The sequence below is a fragment of the Ictidomys tridecemlineatus genome, chromosome 15 (genome assembly GCF_052094955.1).
Source record: "Ictidomys tridecemlineatus isolate mIctTri1 chromosome 15, mIctTri1.hap1, whole genome shotgun sequence".
Taxonomy (NCBI): Eukaryota; Metazoa; Chordata; class Mammalia; order Rodentia; family Sciuridae; genus Ictidomys; species Ictidomys tridecemlineatus.
Genome location: NC_135491.1, coordinates 57,514,346 through 57,532,555, shown reverse-complemented (window position 1 = coordinate 57,532,555; position 18,210 = coordinate 57,514,346). Strand labels below are relative to the sequence as shown.

The following is an 18,210-nucleotide window of genomic DNA, read 5'->3' as shown; positions in this document are numbered from 1 at the left end:
GTGGGGAGAGGGAGGGAGGAGTGAGGGGGAGGAGGTAGTAGAGGGGTGAGGAGGAGGGAGATGAAAGGAGGGGAGAGAAGGAGGAAGAAGAGGAGGGGGAGGGAGGAGAGGGCTGGGGAGGAGGGAGGTGAGGGGCGTAGGGTGGGATGAGCTAGGAGAGGAAGGCGGAGAACAAGCGAGGAGGGGCTGCGGGGGAGAAGGGAAGGGAGGAAGGAGGGGAGGGGGAGCAAACGGGTGGAGGAGAGCCGGGGAGGGAGTAGGAGGAGAGAGAAGGCAGGAGGAGGGAGAAGAGAAGGGTGAGGGAGGCCGAGAGGTTGGGAGTCGGAAATGGGGAGGAAAAGGAGTCGAGGGAGAGGGAGCTTCGAGGAGTGGTTGGGAGGAAAGGAGGAAAGGAGGAGAGTGGCGCAGGGGAGGGGAAGAGCCGCGGGAGGGCAGAGGAGAGCGGGTGGGGGAGGACCGGCCGTCGAGAGGCCCCTGCTCCACCCCGCCGCGGGGTTGCGCCACCCACCGTGGCTGGGATTGGCCGCTGAAGGCTGAAGGCGCCCCGCCCCTCGGCCGTAAGACCAATGGAGACAAGGGGCGGGGCGAGCCGCCGCCCGAGGGGCCAATAGCGAGGGAGGGGCGGGGCGACCGCGGCCTGCGCTGCCAGCGCGCTCTCGGTAGGCAGTCGGAGCCGCCTCAGTGCTCGGAGCTCGCTGGCGCTGCGCTGCTGTAGCCGTCGCCGCTGCATCCCGCCAGCCCGCCCTCGGCGCGTTCCCGCCTCGCTCCGATCCCTGCCGCGGGCCCGGGGCGCGCTCGGTCGCTCCGGGCAGTGTTCCGGTTGCAGCCCCGCTGCGATGGCCACCAAGATCGACAAGGAGGCTTGCCGGGCGGCGTATAATCTGGTGCGCGACGACAACTCGGCAGTCATCTGGTGAGGAACTTTTCATTGATCTCCAAGCCCCGCTCCCCGAGCTCTCGAGGGGCCTGGTGCGTCGAACCGTTTTCCAAACGGGACGGATTAAGGGTCATCCCTTGCTGTCTTCTGCATCCTTATTCCAGGACAGCGTGGAAAGCCAGCGCTGGCCCCTTGGCCAGAGCATCTCTTAGATTGGCCTGCTGGAAGCGCTGCACCCTGCAACCGCCAGCGCTGATGTGTGTGTTTTTTTCTTCTCCCAACCCAAAGGGTGACTTTTAAATATGAAGGCTCAACCATCGTCCCCGGGGAGCAGGGAGCCGAGTACCAGCACTTCATCCAACAGTGCACAGGTAGGGAAGCGATTCGCGATCTTTGGGGAGATTGTCAGTTCCTGGGGGAGGATCCGCCAAGGCCCAACTGGGAGGAGCAGGTGGGGGTCCTGGGCGCCTCCGGGGATCTGTTGGAGGCACCGGATCTGAGCTTTCTAAAGCCTCATAAAGCCTCTCCCTCTTTGGACCCCGCAGTGGTATGAGTGACCTGCTAGATATCCTGACTCGGCAGCACCCTCTCCAGGCAGCTCCTCTCCTCTGGAGCAGCTCCTTTGCCCCCTGTGGTTCACTGGTTTTCCAGGGTCAGCTCACACAGTTCCAAACTCCAGTGTCCAACCCAACCCACCATCCTCTTTGTAGGGTTAGTGATCCAAACGAAGCCTTCCTGGGGTTTCATGCGGGAGAGAGAAAAGCTACATTGTCCTTTCTCCTACAACCATGTGTCCTGGTTATGTATGAGCTTCTTAACTTGAAGAATATAAAGCCACATAGGAAAGAATGTACCCTATTTGCTTCCATTTATGTAAAATTCTAGAAGAGGTAAATTTAACCCACAGTGGGAAGAATCCAAATAGCCATTACCTTTAGGGTGCAGAGCTACTGAATGGGGCAGGGAGTGGCATGGAGGAGGTGCTGGGAGCTGGAAATGTCTTATAATTTGATCTGGAGGGGGTTACCCAGGTGTATACTTAAGTGAACGATCATTAAATCGTATACTTAAGATTTGTGGGTGCCATGTGCTCCCTGTGTGAACCGGGAAAGCAAAGAAGAGGTGGTGTGGCTTGCCATAAGCCCCTCAGTAGAGGCGAGAGGCTCAGCCTCACTGGTAATAGGATCCTGAAGGAGCTGGGGGATGTGATTCCCTCCCAGTCATTGGTCTTAAGGTTGGAAACAGGCTTCAGACAAAGGCAGCCCAGCCTGGAGGTTGGTTAGGGCCTGGAGGTTGGGGCATGAGCTCTGGACCTCGGGGCGTGGGTTTGAATCCCAGAGCCGCCGCTACTTCCTAGCTGTGTAGGTTAGGCAGGGTACGTGACCTCTGGGGACCTGGGTTTCCTTATCTGTCATGGGATTGTCATCCAGATGGAGTCAGTGTGTGTGAGATGCTCAGGATGGTGCCTCTGCAAAACTGTAGGGTCAGTTGGGAAATAGAGGAAAGTAGCAAATGGTGCCAAATGTGGCTTCTTCTTTCCTTAGCTGCTTTCCTAATTGAAATATTTTGCATTTACTCCAATTCAAAGGGTATTTATGAAGTGTCTACTATGGACAGGGCTTTACTAAGAGTGTGTGTGTGTGTGTGTGTGTGTGTGTGTGTGTAACTAAATGTACTGTTTTCTAAAATTTCTCCTTGAGCGTTGTCTCTAGACATTCATTCATTGCTTTTATAAATAATTTGCTTAAAATATTCGAAGCACAAAGTGCTACAACTCCCTTGGAGAGAGGGTGGAGCAGGACCAAGGCAGGCTTTTGACTCTCTCCTGTCTCCTTGGTGAATGCTTTCTAAAGTGGACTAAGGGCGAACTCCTTCTCCTCTGCACTGTGCACTGTCAGCAACTGTTCTGGCCTTGCCCGCTCTGAGGCTGCGTTTTGCTGGCCTCGTCCTAAATCCACTGGCTTTCCTCCAGCTGCACACCCACCGTCCCCTCTGCCATCGGAGTTCTGCCTCTGAGGATACTGTTTTCTCCACTGAGAGGGAGAAGGTGATTGAGGAAGAAAGCACCTCATCCTGCCCGTGGGTCCCCCGCAGCCGCTCCTGGCCGCTGGGCACCCGGCTTACTCTGGTGGTCAAGGACACTTCCTTCCTCCAGCTGCCTGTGGCTTTCCACTGAGCCCTCTGCTCACACTCTGCAGGGATGGGAGTGGGGAGTGTCTGTCTGGGAGCTAAAAATGCTTTTCCTGCTGCTTGTTGATCCTTGTGAATGGGCTGCAGGATCTGAAGGCTCATCTGCTTCAGCTGGAGTCTGCTCACTCCCCAGCCATCTGTTGGACACAACATAGGCAAGTCCTGGTTGTCCTGTCTACTTTTGTTCCTCTTGAAAAAGCACGTTCCTTCCCCTGCCACATCCTCATGACCCACTGACTGTGGACTTAGAACTCCAGCTAGTAACCTCCCTGGCCCTTGCTACATGCCAGCCACTGCACTTAACTACCTTATCTTGGTTATGCCTCAGATCGGCTCTGTGTGGCCGGTACTACCATAGTTCTCCTTCTCCAGATGCAGGAACTGAGATCACACAGCTAGAAAGTGGCAGGGTTTGGACTTGAATCCAGCTGGGCTGGCTCTGGAACCCATGCTCTTAGCCTCTAGGGAAGAGGCTGAGGTTCTCACCTCTTGAGAGACTGTGATTTACGAAGGACACATTTGCTCCCTTGTGATTCATGGGGAGCCCCACATCCCTGCCAGGTGTCTGGCAGACCTGAGAAGAAGTGTCCCTCCTGGCACAGGCTCCTGTTTCCCAACATCTCTCCCCAAGTGTGCAGTGGCTGGAGGCTCAGAAGCAGCACCTGGCTTCTCCCTGCTTGAACTGGGCGGGGGCTCTCAGGCTCTTTTTTGGCCTTGGAAGCCAGCGCCCTGCCCTCGCCCTCCCGTTTCTTCCCGTAGCAGGGCTAGGGGCCTTTTGCCCTGCCGCCTTGACCCTGGTCCAGGGCTGGCCTGGCCCCTCCTTCTGTGCTCTCACCTCCTCTGCCATAGCTCTGTGCTCCAGCCCAGTGCCCGGGAGCCACTGGAAGCCTTGCCAGGGCAGTAGGAGCCTGGCAGAGGAGCGCGGCAGGACGCCCAGCTGTAGCTTTAGTGCTGGGAGCTGCCGGGCACAAGCCGCCTCGGTGAGCCTGCCTCCTCCATCCCTGCAGTCCTCTTTCTTTGTCCCCCTTCCTGGGGGCCACTGGGGTGGGTTCTCCTCGAGTGGTGACACAGATGGCCACCAGCTGCTCCAGCCTCCGCCCCTCGGGCAGAGCCATTGTGGTGGAGCATTAGCGAGCCCTTGCCTGAGTTCAGGGTTCCGGAGGGCCTGTCCTTGGCCTGGCTGAGGTCGTGGCATCCCAACCCACTCCCTGGGACAGCAAGTGGCCACTTGCATCACAAGCCCACCCCTGGGAGGAGCAGCCTCACCCAAACCAGGGGACAGTGGGTGGTGGCTTCAAAGGCAAGAGCGGCAAACCCCAGCAGGCGCCTGGGCCGGCCCTCCCCCTTCTTCCTCTTTCCTGCAGCTCTGAACCCTTGACCTTCCTCGACTTGCAGCTCCTCCACCCCATCCCCCCATCGCTGGAGTGAATCTCCCGACAGCACATCCCCCAGCACATCCCCGTCAGCTCACTCGGTCCTAGACCCCGAGACCCCCTTCTGCCCTCCAGCCTTCTGCCCCGTCCCCAGCAGCACCTCCTGCCCACAGCGCGGCACCCGCCCTGTGCACTTGCACCTGGGCTCGGGACCCCAGCCTGGCTGCCTTGGATCAGGGGGGCTCCTCTGGGTGGAACTCCTTTGCCCTCCCAGCCCATGGATTTAGCCCCGCCCCCTTGTGGAGGCCACGCCTTTTTTATGGCCAATGGCGACCCAGGTTGGCTCTGCCTCTCCCTTGCTGTGTGGCCTTGGGCAGGTGCATCCTTCCCTGTGCCTCAGGGTTTGTGAGTGAAATGGGGACCCTGAGGGGGACTTGTAACTGTCCTGTGCCCTGTGTCAGTTGTCCTTACTGCTGCTTCCTAGAAGTGTTTTACTCTGTGATGCGTTGTGCTTTCCATCCTGAGAGTTTTGGCCGGTGCCCCCCTCAGCGCACAGGAGGCTGCATGCCATAGGCCTTTGGCCCCATGTGGACAAGCTTGGACCCTCAGCCTGGGGCTGTGCAGGCTCTGGGGGAGCAGTTTGCGGGCGGTTCCACTGCACCCGGTACCCTGGAACAGGTGACTTGTTTACCTTCAGCACTGGGGTTCAGCAGGAGGATGGAGGCAGCAGGTCCACTCCACAAGTGTCACCTACTGTGGTTGTCATCGTATTTGTGGACTTTCTGTGATGTGGAGTAGAGCACAGGGTCAGCGGAACCCAGAAGCAGGGAGGCGAGGAGGTGCTGGGCGGGGCTGGGGGTCCCTGCTGTCAGCAGGCAGGGGGTGAGGGCAGGGCCAGGTGTGGGCTGAGCTGGGCTGGCTGGACGTCGGCTCTGTCAGACTGTCCTGGGAAGGGCTCCCAGGTCATGCCTGGTGGCGAGGCTCGGCTCGGGCTCTGTCTCCGCACTGTCTAGTGCATGTCCCTGTAGAATGCTCAGGGTGAAGACTGCACACAAAGAAGAGAACAACACCAAGATCGGCCCAGCTACGGTTTTGCCTCTCAGGTATTTGCGGGCTTGTTCCCTTGCTCCAGGATCCATTCAGTGTGCATCGGTGGCTGCTGGGAGGGGGACCCCTCTAGGCCTCCAGGGTATAGACAGGAGCCCAGAAGACCCTGTCCTCAGGAAGCTGACGGAACCGTGGGTCCCATTTTTATCTATAGTCTTGATATATTTTTCTACCTGCATTTTCTGTTACAAAACAGGATCATGGACCTAGGGTCTGGACCAGTTTCCCTCCCCTGTTAACCCTCACTCCCGATCCCTCCTGTCTTCCTGTGCTCTTCCTCCGAGCCCTTTACAATGGCTACAAAACGTTCTCCGATCAGGGCAACATTGTTTAACCAGTCCTCTGATGAGGGGCCCCGGAAGCCTTTGTTGCAAGCAGTTTTGTTTTGGAAAGAAGCCAGGCATCTGGGAAGGAGTCCAGTTTTTTGGTGTAGATTTTAGAGCTGGTTGGTGAAGAGCATCAGTGATGGGGCCAGAGTGTCTTCCCGGAACTGTAGCTTGGCTGTGCTGGGTGACCTTGGCCAGGTCTCCTGATTCTGTTTCGGCATCTGTCAGAGGGAGAAGTGACGTCATACGGAGGAAGCTTGTGGAGCTCCTCCTGGCTCAAAGGCTCCATAAATGTGGCTTTGAGTGAACGTGGCATCATCAGTGGGTGGGCTGCAGTGAGCTGGAAAAGGTGCATCCATCGTGGGTCTTGTCATCAGTGAAGCTCCATCTGGGCAGGTGTCCTGTGGCGACTGGGTGATATCTGGGTGCAGGTGATGTTCCCAAGATGCTCTGTTCAGCCAGGAGTGTTCATTCAGCCCAGAGCATCCCTTGTGGGGGTGGAGGGATTGAGAGCTTTGTTCACGCAGCATCCTGTCCTTTGGTGGGGGAGGGGGGAGCCTTCCTTCTTGTCAAAGCTATCCTGCTCAGCCAAAGTCGTTCCAGGGGGCTGAGGCTGCTCCTCTCCTGGGGGAGCATGTGACCTAGACCTGACCAATCAGCAAGCCACAGCTCGGCTAGCTGTAGTTCAAGGTCGGGCTCAACTGATTCCAGGCAAGGGGATTGTGTTCGGTCCTGGGACTTTGTACGGGACTTTATCTTTCTCTGGGATATAAACTGGTGAGCATAATGAAGGCTTGGAGCTCACAGGGCCCATCTGTATAGAGAAACTGGCAACTCGGGACACACAGAGCCAAAGGTTGCAGACGGAGACCAGATGACACGGTGACACCCCTGGATTCAGCCACACCTGAAGCTCTTTCTGAACTCTACCTGAAGTAGACTGTTCACTTTCATCAGCCAATGATTATTTTTATTTTAAATCATCCAGCTCGGGTGGGTTCTCTGTTATTCCCCGCCCATAGTTTCCAGGTGAGACAGCTGGGCATAGACTCAGAGAGGGGGGGATCCCGGAGGAGCAAGGAGTTAGAGACCCCTCGTGTGAGCACTGGCGGAGGGAGCTGGGGGTGTTTTAGCTGGAGGAGGGAGGCCTCGGGAGACGTGAGTACTGTCCTCAGGTACTTGAGGGGCTGTCCTTGGCGTGCCACCTCCACCCTGGCCCTGCGTGGTCAAGAGTCAAACAGCAGAAATGTCAGGCACAGATTTTAAGAGGATCTGGGGATGAACAGTCACAAATTGGATCGGAAGACCTCAGACAAGGGGTGAGTCCCCTGGGGCAGGAGGCATGTCGAGAGAGGCTGCCTAGCCGCCACCTGGCATGGCCGTGGGAAGGGCTTGCTCCTGCACTGTGCCCTAGCCCCATGCCCTGCTCTCTGTGGCCTGGGAGGAGGGACACCATGTATATGAGCACAGGCCTGGGTGACGTCCCTTGGAGGTGGGGTCAGCCCTATCTGGATGAGAAGGCCCCAGAGTGGTGGGGTGGACCCCGAGGACAGCCTAGAAGGGCCAGGAACGTGAAGGACACACTTTGCGCACACAGCAGTACAGCGCGTATACAGGTGGCGATCTCTGTTGTGTGGCCTCCCACTTGAATATTTTTTTCCCTCTGAGCATGTGGATTTCAGGAATTTAGGTGAAAAGGGAGGAGGGAGTTGGCTCAGGGCCTAAGGGCGCTGGGAGTCTGTGGCCGTGCTTGGGACATTGTGGAGCGCAGGCCCTTCGTGGTGTCTGTCGGCACATGTTCACTGAGCCCCTGCTTCGTCCAGAAGTGATGTTGGATTATCATCATTCAGTGGAGCCGTGAAGGGCTGCTGGGTCCTGGCCTTTGCGGTCTGGGGCAGGATTTGGTCTCTGTCCTCTTCCCCACTCACCTGTCTCCGGGAAGCCCTGAGCCCCGCTGCGCATCTTGTTGTGTCACAGACTGTGGGGGCTTTGTGCCCGCTCCTGGTCTGTGTTTGTGGCCACGTCTCCTGTGACGTGACGTGGCTGGTAGGTGTCCCTCTTCTGATAAGTACAGTGCTCCTTGCCAGAAAAGGAGTCCCATAAAGATGAGCTGAATTGAGTCTTGGCTTCTGGAAGCTTCTCAGGCGTCGTGGGAAGGTGCTGTGTGGACTTCACAGGTGCCGCAGAGGCCCCACCGCCACCCCTCCACCTGCCCGCCCCTCTCTACCTGCCGTGCCCTGGGGCCCCCCGGAGCATGGCGCCCCGTGCCCAGCTGTGGCCATCTTCTCATGGCCAAGTCCAGCGGCTCTTTGTCTTTCTTCCACTTCCCTCCCTCCGGCCCCGTGGGTGACCGTGGTCTGTTGAGGAGATGCCGCCCCCGCCCTGCCCCTGTGGCGTCTGCTCGCTTCTCTTTTCTTGCCTCTCCTCTCACTTCCTCCTGTCGGTTCTCCTTCCCCTCCCTGGGCTGAACGTCTGCAGCCTCTGTTTCCTGGGCTCCACCCTGGACCACGGTGTCTCTTCCAGGACTTCTGCCCTGAGCATCCCCGCTGCCCAGCCCCGTCTTGGCCCGTGAACGGGAGTCCAGGCCAGAGGCGGCTCTCAGAGCTTCACGCCAGTGTGTGCCCAGCCCCCAGAAGCATTCTGTGGCTTACCCCCTCGGGTCCAAGTGCTTAGACACGACGCGGGGTGCCGGCGCCGGCCAGCTGGCCCTCCCATGTGTGTCCCCAGCACACACAGCTCTGACCCCACGGTGCCCAAATCCAGGCACCGCGTGGGTGCCTCGCCTGTGCTCATCGGGTTCCCATCTGTAAGGGAATAACGAGGCCCGGACACGGGGAGCAGGTGTTCTCTCCACCTCACTGAGGGGACCCCGTGTCCCTGGAGAGCCCAAGCCCTTGCTGGAGACTGCAGTTAGGAGAAGGCGGACTTTGCACCCAGACCTGGCCTGCGGCTCTGAGCCGCCCTCCTCTCCCCCTCCTGTCCTCTGCTGGGGTCCCGTCTCTGCCTGAGGGCTTCCTCCACCTCGCTTTCCCCGAGGGCTTCTAGACACCCGTCAAGGCCCAGGGTGAAGGTCCCCTGCTCAGAAGCCCTCATCTCTGTGCGTGCGCAAGTGCTGGGCATGGACCTGGCCCTGCGCCGCCTCTGAGCCACATCCTCAGCTCGTTACAGGTTGGTTTTTTTTTTTTTTTTTTGGGTGAAATTTTGGAGTCTTGCTAAGTTACTCAGGTGGCCCTGGACCTTGTGGTCTTCCTGCCTCAGCTGCTGGGGTGACAGGTGGCCACTGGGGTGAGAGGTGGCCACCGTGTCACCCTCCCCACTGCACTGAAGCCCTCTGTACCTTCATGGTGTTGACCGCATGTGCCGTTGCTGTGCGTGTTCCTCCCTCCGTGGGGAGGTGCTGCGGGGAACCTGGGCCTCCTGGCGGGGTGCCCTTGGTGGAGAGTCCCTGACCTCTTGGTCAGCGAGCTCCCAGGTTCCTTCCCCCAGGGATGTGTTTGTTGTCCCTTTGAGGGGCCTGAGTCAGGGGCCGTAGCCTGGCAAGGGGCTTTCCCAGCAAGGGCTGGCATGCCATCTTATGTCTGTGTCTTGGGAAGAGACCCGTGCTGCCCAGGTCCACTCTCGGTGGGACTACAGGTGAGCTGTGGGACCTGGGGCTAGTCTTCCAGCCTCGTGCCTCAGGGTCCCTGTAGACAGCTCTGGCAGCAAGGCTCTTCTCGAACCCTGGCCACCCTCTGCCCACCTGTCCTGCCCTTCTCACCTGCATTGGCTTTAGGTAGGGGGCCCCCACAGCTGAATCCAAGGCCAGGACTTGGGTGTCAGTGGGGCATTTGGGAGGTGAACCCAAAAGCAGGAGGCAGGGTGCAGGGAGGGCCCTGTGTAAGTTGGCAACTGGGGGTGGGTGGGGTAGGGTGTGTGTGCCTGGGAGGACCCACAGGAGGATGGCACCACGGCCATCCACTCGTGTCCCCCACTGGCCCAGGGGCTCCCTCAGGGCTGCAGGTCTGCACGGCTCCAGGTGTGTCTGCGGGGCCCACAGCAGGGCAGAGAGCCCGCCGAGGCCCAGGCCTTGTGTGCCCAGCTGCTCTGAAGCCAGGGGAGGGCTGTGCCCGGGGGCCCAGGGTCAGGGGGGGTCCACTTGCAGCACTCTGCAGCACCCAGGTCACAGGTGCACGCTGGCGCCCGGGGGCCTGGGCTCTCTGGGCTGGAACCTGGGCTGTTTTGTTCTTCTGCACCTGGAACAGCCCTGCAGTCTGCACAAGAGATAAGGAGTGACAGTCCCCTGAAGTGTTTGAGAGCTGGGTTGCGCCAGAAGGCCGGGCATCCTGTTCCTGTGCAGTGACTGCAGCGTGTGCCTCCTGGCTGCCACCCGGCCACGTGGCTGCCTTGGGCCTGGCCCAGGTCTCCCCGAGAGCCCGTTTCGCTGTTCTTCTTTCTGCTTAATTTTATGCGTTTAGCCTCCCTGTCCAGCTCTGCAGCTGGGCAGCAGCGGGGCCCCAGAGGCCTGCTTCTGAAAGCCGGGGTTTATCTTGCCATTTAAAGTTTCATGTCATCGGTGCAGCTTGAAAGCGACCTGCCACAGATCCCGTTCTCAGTTCCGCACCGAGTGCAGCCATCTCCCTTCCCCCGGGCACTTGTTCTTGTTTGGCCTTGTGTGCCGTGTGGGCTTCCTCCCCAGTAATTAACCTGCCAGGGATCACAGGGCGGCCCCGCCAGCCTCCCCGGGCCAGGAGCCAGGCCTTCGCATCGGGGTCCTACTCTGCTGTGACACAGACCCCAAGCCTAGTGACCTGAAACGACACAGAGTGACCACCTCGCGGTTCTGGAGGCCAGGAATCTCTCTGGTCTGGGCTTGGCCAGCTCCTCTGGAGGCCCCAGGGCAGGATCTGCTCAGGGACTTTGCCAGTTCCCAGAGGCCACCGTGTGCCTTGGCCTGGCCAGTGGCTGCCCGTCCTCGCGATGCCACCTCCAGGTCCTGACTCTCTGCCTCCCTCTTCCTCACTTGAGGACCTCGTGATGACCCTGGGCCCACAGATAATCCAGGACGGTCTCCCCATCTCAAGATCCTTGACTCAACCACATCCGCAAAGCGCCTTCTGCTGAGTGAGGTCACGTTCACAGCTCCAGGGGACATGGATGTCACTTGCCCGCCCCACATGTCTCCTCGCGGTTTCATTCAACCTACACCTAGGCCAGTGGGAGGCCCTGCTGTCGCCTCTGTTTCGGAGACGAGGACACTGAGCTCAGAGATGGGCAGGCGCTTTCTGGACAGCACAGAGCTGGGCTCCTGACGCTGCTGTTGCAGACGCAGCCCACGAGAGCCGAGCCAGAGCATGAGGCTCTCTCCTTGAACCCCGAGGGACAGGCCTGTGCCTGCGCCCCTGGTGGGGTGAGGGCGGCACTTTTTCACTTTTGTGTTTTGGTGTCAGTGTCTGGTCCTTGGTGAAGCGGAAGACCCGCGAGGTCCTGGGGCAGTGCTGCTGCTCGACGCCCTGCCGCTCCTGGGCTTGACTTCTGGCTGCCCCACTCAGGCCTGCAGGGAGCCCCTTGTCATCCGAGCTGACCTGGAAGTCAGGGTCTCCCCTTTTCTGGCTGTAATTGCACCCTGCTCATAAAACGGGGCTCATTATTCCTGAATGGCAAATAAAAGAAGCCGCTGCCCAGGGCAGGCCGGGCACTGGGGCTTCTGGGGAGCGGGGAAGGAACGTGGCTTCAGGCTGGGCAGCCTTGGGGGGACCCCTGGTTGGCCCTGCAGTCCCAGACCCTCTGGGTCCTCTCAGCAGGGGACAGAGGGGGGCCTGTGCCGACCACGGGGCTCTCATGGCCTGACCTGGGGCGCTGCCCGGTCTGTTCTAGGTTCGGCCAAGCCTGGCCGCCCTGCACCACCCCGGGGGTGCCGCCCCCTCTGGGCCGTCTCCACGCATTTCCCAACAAGTGTGTGCACAGGAGACCCTCTGGCCACAGCCAGGGACACCGTGCGCTCCATCCAGGCCGGGATTGGTGAGTGCGTCACAGAGCGTGACCTTGTGGAGGTGCCAGAACCCACTGAGTCCTGGCCCGGCGAGGGCGAGGTTCATGGCGTGTGGAAGGCCCCTCAGTTTCACGTCTGTAAAGGAAATAAGGCGAAGGTGACTGAGGGGCCAGAAGATGACTCGGAGCAGGGCCCAGTGTGGGGCGTGGCCCTCGATGAGGGGCTGGTCTCCTCTTCCTCTGGCCTTTGTTCTACACCCCCTGGTGGCTGATGCCCAGGGGAGCTCTGCCTCTTCTCAGACCTGCCTTCCCCATGGCCACTCACCAGCCTCGGGCCGCAGACGTCCCTCTCTGCACCCAGTCTGCCTCACGCTGCCTCCACTGGCCCCACCACAGAGGCCTCCATGTGGCTGGTCTCCTTGTCCTTCTCCTGTTCCTCTTCCTGTCTAACCACTTTCAAGGCATGCTGTGTCCCAGGCCCATCCCGAGGGCTTTACTCTGTCAACTGGCGTTGCCTTTCAGCCCTTGCGTGTCCCCCCAGGATGAGGATGGAGACGCAGATGCTGCTGCTCCGCCCTGGGTTGACGTCTGGGCCTCACCGAGCGAATAGATACCTCGTTGCGGAACCGCAGAACCTCAAGGAGAGTGGAGGTTCCCGTGCAGACGTCCGTGTGCGTTAGTGGATGTGGGGACCGTAAGAGCCAGATGAGTCACCTGGGAATGTGCGTGCTGGGGCGGCCAGCTCCGGGGCCAGTGTGTCGTGGACACCACGGGAGGAAAGCCCTTGGCATATTCTGTCCCCACCGTGCGGGGCTCCGAGACAGAGATGGAGAGGCCTGCCCTTGCCTAGAGAATTGGGCATCAGAGAGGGATGCCACTGGGCCATTTTGCACAGCCGGAGAGAGGAGCTGGACGTGCACTGGGCTCCTGGCTTCACGCTCTTCAGGCTGGGAGCGGCTGTGCCTGAGGGACCGTCGTGTGGGCCCTGCTCCTGCTGGTTGTGCTGCCCAGCCTGGCCTGCCTTCTGTTAAGGGGCAGTCTGGGAAGGCCTGCCATTTGCTCTGTCCACACTGGGCCATTTCTGCAGCCTGTTTGCCCCTGCTCCTGGGGGTGGAAGTCACCCTTACAACCTCCAGGAGGGGAACGGTTTGGTTCTGATGAAATGTCACCTCCCACTGAACTGAAACGGAGCCGGGAACTGGGCCTGGAAAGCCCCAGAGAAGCCAGAGACGCTGCGCGAGGGCTGTCTGTTGACTCAGAATTGCTAACTGAGCATGTGCGGGGTGGGCATGTCTGGGAGCCCAGGAGGTGCGGCGAGCGAGATCCCTGTCCTCAGGGGGTCCTTCGGAGCCTCTGGGACGCCCTGTACCTACCTGACTGTGCCCGCTGGCCCGTGGCAGGTCAGAACGAGAGGCAGAGCTGGTGGGGCCGCCCCAGCCTGCCTGCGGGAGCCGGCTGGCCTGGGTTCTGTCCATCCTCCCCACGCCCACCTGCAGCAACAGGAGCCACTTGGCCCTTGCCCTGCGGGCCCGTGCCCTCAGAGCCACCCCCGGGCCCAGGCAGCTGATTTCCTGCTGTCTTGGCTGTCCCCCCAGTGCCCGGTGACCGCGGTCCCAGCAGTAGCCTCTCTTCCCTTATGGCGTTTTTTGGCCTGCTCCTCTGCTTCCTGAGAGTGAGGCTTGTCTTATTAGGCAAAGTCCCCGGGTCACAGATTGTCAGTAAGTGTTTGTCAGAGGATTCGCTGACACTAGACCACAGTCGCCCCCACAGTCACCCCGACGCCCGCGCGGGTGGCCCTGAGCGTCTCGCTGTGGGTGTTTCGATGTCGTACTCAGAGTCCCCAGGGAGGGGTTTGAGCCCCTGTGCGCCTCAGTGAGAAGCTGGAGCCGTAGAACACGCTGACTTCCATATTAGGCAGTAAGAGCTAATCGTCTTCTACGAGCCAGCCTGGGTTGTCGGGGGAAGCCTGCAGTTCCGGTGTAATCTGGGTATCCAGATCAGCCGGCTCCCCCGGGCCTTGCTGGAGGCCTGCCTTCCTGTCCTCTGGCTCTCCTGCACCCCCCTCCTCGCGCTCTCTGTCAGACTTGCAAAGCTGGGTCACGGGCGTGTGATGAGAACTCAGTTAGTGGGGTCACTGGCAAGGCTGCTGCTGGGGTGGCAGGACACAGTGGCGGGCTGCAGGTACAGGGCGCCAAGGCGCAGCCCAGGGGTGACCACGTATGCACGTGCAGGACAGAGGGCGGGAACAGTCTCCCTTCACCTCTGCAAGGAGCAGAGCTGGGTGAAAACAGAGCTTCTATCTCTTCACCAGTGGGTTTTCTTTATTTTTTACATTTCTCAAGATTCTCTCAACACTTGGAGGGTGTGTTCTGTTTCATTCTGGATTTTGTCCATCGGGGAAACTAAGGGACTGAACAGGGAGAGGGGCGATCGGAGGCCTTTTGGCTCATGTGCGTCCACCCTGGGGAGCCGGACCGGTGCCCACCCAGCCCTGCTTCCTCTGGGGGGAGGGGAGAGAGCCTCTTCCCCTTCTCCTTTGCAGGGCAGTGCCCTTGCCCCACAGCCCCCTGGGCAGCCGTCCAGGAGCCGGCCACTGCATGACCACTGTCCAGCCGCCGCCTTGCCCTGGTGGCAGGAAGTCAGAATTCTTCCCATTTTCTTTCCTGCTCGCTGCGGGGAGAGCTGGGTGGACAGAGGCAGGCTTTGTGGTGCGTGTGCCGTTCCCTTTCCTGAGCTTGTTTGCAGACTCTTAGAGGCTGCAAGAGCAAGGTCAGCTCGGGAGCCGGCTGCAATCTTGTCTGCTCTGGAGCAATTTCCTCCTGGGCCCTTCCTCTTTCCTTTGTCTTGCTCTGAAGCTCAGTGGTGGGTGGAAATTATGAAACTACTCTCTCTTTTCTTTCTGTGGGCCCCAGAAAATTTGTAAGGTGTCTACTGGGTGTCCACCACCGCAAACCGGGCAGAGCAGGGAAAGGGACATCGCAAAAAGAGTAGCTAAGAAGATAACAAAAGACTCATGCCAAAGTTCGTGGGGTACTCAGGCGGTGGGACCCCTGCTTTTGCTTATTTCGAATTATTTTCCGCCCGGTGTGTGCTTTGTGCGGAATGAGGAAAATCACTCAAAGCATTTGCAAAAGCCTGAGAAAGTTGTGCACGGCAGGTTCTCAGTCTCAGGATTGCGTCCCTCTGATGGGACTGGCTGTGGGGACAGCAGCAGAGACTAGAATCTCTTTTGCAAGAAGACAGCGCCCATGGTCAGGTGGACTGGATGCAAGTGCTGAGTGGGACTGGCCGGAAGTTCACCACTCCCGCGACAACTAGTTTGGGGGCTGGGGGTCCTCGGGAGCTTGGTGGTTGTCTTGGGGGGGTTTGTGTAGCGCATCCTGGCAGTTGGCTCTGGAGTTCCAGGAACCCTGACCCCCCTCCCCCCCTCCTTGGTGGTCCTCCCCCTTCTCCTGTCCCCTTTTCTTGCTGGGCTCAGCTGGGTCCTGCCTGGCCTCCTCTCCTTTGCCTCCTGGCCTTCCCTTGTCATGTCCTGGGTGCTGTAAACTTGGTGGGGTCGGGGTGGCCCAGGAGCCGTGTCACCAAGGTAGCCCCTTGCTGGCCCCGGCTGAGGCTTCGTAGACCAGCCGAGGGTCCAGATGCCTACGGAGCCCTTCCTGCCAACCCTGCAGGGTGGCTTCCCGCCAGGGAGGTGGGCGAGAGGCACCGGACGCGGGGAGCCCTGCTCAGCAGCTCTGTCTCCTGTGGGTCTTGGGTGTGGGAGTCAGTGGGCGGGTGGCCCCGTGGTCCTCAAAGGTGTCATGCTCAGGGGCCGCTGTGTCTGCTGTTCCCTGGGCCACGGTGCTGAGAGGCTGACCCGGAGCCCCTGCCCGCTCACTCCCCCCAGGGGAAGGGGTGGTGGAGGGCTGCACCCTGGGCAGCTCCTTGTCCCCTGGTCCTGGCTCCTCCCCCGCCAGCCCTGGAGGGTGGTTCTCACCGCTGGCCCCTCCCATCCTCCCCTTCCTCCTTCTCTAACCCAGGGGCTCTCCAGCTTTGGTGGCATCGGGGTCACCCAGGGGGCTTGTTCCCACATGATTTCCAGTCCCCATCCCCGGTTTCTGAGTCTGTAGGTCTGGGTGCCCCTGCGAGTTCACTTTTTCCCATGGGATTTTTGGTGGATCCCCTCGGGAGCCGCTGTTTTAGACTTGACCAGTGCCCCAGGGAAGGGCTGCTGGTGGCTCATCACTCGGCCTCGGGGACCGACAGACAGCCAGGGCCGAGCCTCCCGACCAGTTCTGTCCACGCGTGTGCACACGTGTGTACGCGCACACACGCACACGGAAGTTCAGCTGTGCTTTGTGGCTGCCGTCCCACATTTCTCTGTCCACACCGGTGCTGGACAGTGACCCCCTTCCCAGCGCAGTGACCAGGCTGCTGTCTATTCAGAGAAGACAAGGGGTGGTGGCTCTTCCCTGGCTGCCCTGGGCGGTCCCGATGGATGGTCCCGATGGGCGGTGAAGCCCCTGCAGGGTGGGGGGAGACAGGCCCAGGGATGCCCCGGCCGCCTGTCCCAGTGGAGCTGAGCGGTGGCGATGGCAAGCACCGTGTGACAATGGCTGCTCAAAAATGTGCCCGTCAGCAGCCTTGTCCACCGGCCATTGTCAGATAAGCCCCCACAGTCAGGCGGTAAGCCAGGTCCCTGCCATCATTTACATGACATCAGCCTGTGGTTCTGGAAGGTTCCCAGTGCCCTTGGGGGCAGGGCTGTGACTTGCATCTGTCTTATGCCTCGGCCGCGCTGGGTCCCCGGGACTCGGGTTTCACTGGGCGACTCTCGTGGTTCTCCACCAAGAACAGGGTGACAGTTGATGGCTAGGCCCGGTGCTGCCAGGATAGACCTGGAGGGTCTGAGGGAGGCGAGGGGGGGCTTTGGGACCCAGCACGTCCAGGCCCTGGGCTTCCTCTAACACCTCACATGGCCCCCGGGCTCTGGTGTGACCTGTCCAAGGGTGACGTGGGCGTGTGGTGACAGCCCCATGAGATGATGAGTCAGGGTGTTCTGTAAGCCACGGGGCTGTCCCCGCGTGAGGGGTGGTTACGGTCCCTTGCGTTAGCAAGTCGGTGAGGGGGGTCCTCCTTTGCCCGGAGGCTGCTGGCTGGGGTCTTGGAGGTGACTCGTGTACTGGGGTGGGACTCGGCAGGAAGGCCCTCAAAGACTCCAAGAAGAACGGCGTGATGGCAGACAGATGGCAGCCCCTCTGGCCCGAGGCGTGGACCAGCGGAGGCACCAGCGGCCTGGGAGTCCTACAGCCACCTCAAGTGGCTGACCCAGGACAGCTGACCCCAACCAGCAGCCGTGCACACGCGGCACCCTCTAGTGAGGAGCTGTGGGAGGATCTCGGCCCCGGGCAGGTGGGCAGCTGCGGTACGCTGGACTGAGCCGAGCGAGGTGTGCGGCTCCTCAGGGAAGCCCATTGTGGGGGAAGCCCGAGGGTCCCACGGATTCAGGGACGCGCAAGTCTAGTCCAGAGGCTCCAGCAGGGATGCTTCTGCCTCCAGGGCTCATCAGGCATTTGGGTGGAGCCAGGGATGCTGCAGGACACAGGATGGCCCTGGCACCGAGATGCCCACACACACACACACACACACACACACGTGCCCGCACATGCCCTCTTCAAACACTCGAGAACATGGAGTGACATTTTGGCAGTGGACGGGGGACTTAGTGGGTGGTGGAAGGGGTTTCCGAGCGACTCTAATGAGAGGAGTGTGGCTCATTGGGTCAGGACCTAATGCAGTCCACCGGGACACCCCCGGGTCATCTAATAAGGACCAGTGTGTGACCCGCGTAACACCCAGCGGAGAAGCTCAGGAGCCGCCAGGGCCTGCTGGTCTCCAGGGGACCCAGGCCTGGCCCAGGCCCAGGCCGAGGCTCTGCGGCCCCACTGCAGCCGGTGCCGCTGGCTTCCTGACTCCGCAGGGTCTTCCCTGTTCTAGCGGGGACCTTAAAGGTTGAGGGAAGAAGTGCGGGTGAATTTCTGTTCCCCAAATCAGATCCATAATTTGACCTTGACCCTGAGGAGGCTGTGGAGATTGCAGCCCGAGGGACCGCGGGGGTGTCATGTGACCGCTGTGCGCCTCCCTCCCCACCATGAACCCACACTGATGTGTGAAGTGGGTGGTGGGGTTAGAGGAGGGCGTGGCCCAGGCCAGTGGTGAGGTCCCCTCTGCCTCCGCCTCCGCTGCAGGCCTCCATCTGCTCCTGCTCCCCCGCTGCTCCCGGCCCTGTCTGGTGTCTAACCCTGCGCCCATACCCGGCCCTGTCTGACGTCTAACCTGGCACCCATGCCCCAGCCCTGTCTGGCGGCTAACCCGGCACCCGTGCCCCGGC

At 60.4% G+C, this 18,210-nt stretch overlaps 1 protein-coding gene across 2 annotated transcripts in view; it reads left to right on the top strand.

Moving 5' to 3' along the window:
- The first annotated feature begins 634 nt into the window (after positions 1-634).
- Cotl1 (coactosin like F-actin binding protein 1) overlaps positions 635-18,210 on the top strand; it is a 31,889-nt gene continuing 14,313 nt past the window's right edge. The window contains exons 1-2 of one of the 2 annotated variants that reach the window (XM_078032758.1): positions 635-913; positions 1,166-1,248. In XM_078032758.1, coding sequence (XP_077888884.1) covers positions 837-913; positions 1,166-1,248 — 160 coding nt within the window. In that variant the 5' untranslated portion in view covers positions 635-836. The remainder of the gene's footprint in view (positions 914-1,165; positions 1,249-18,210) is intronic. The other variant, XM_013362920.4, reaches the window with a different exon arrangement.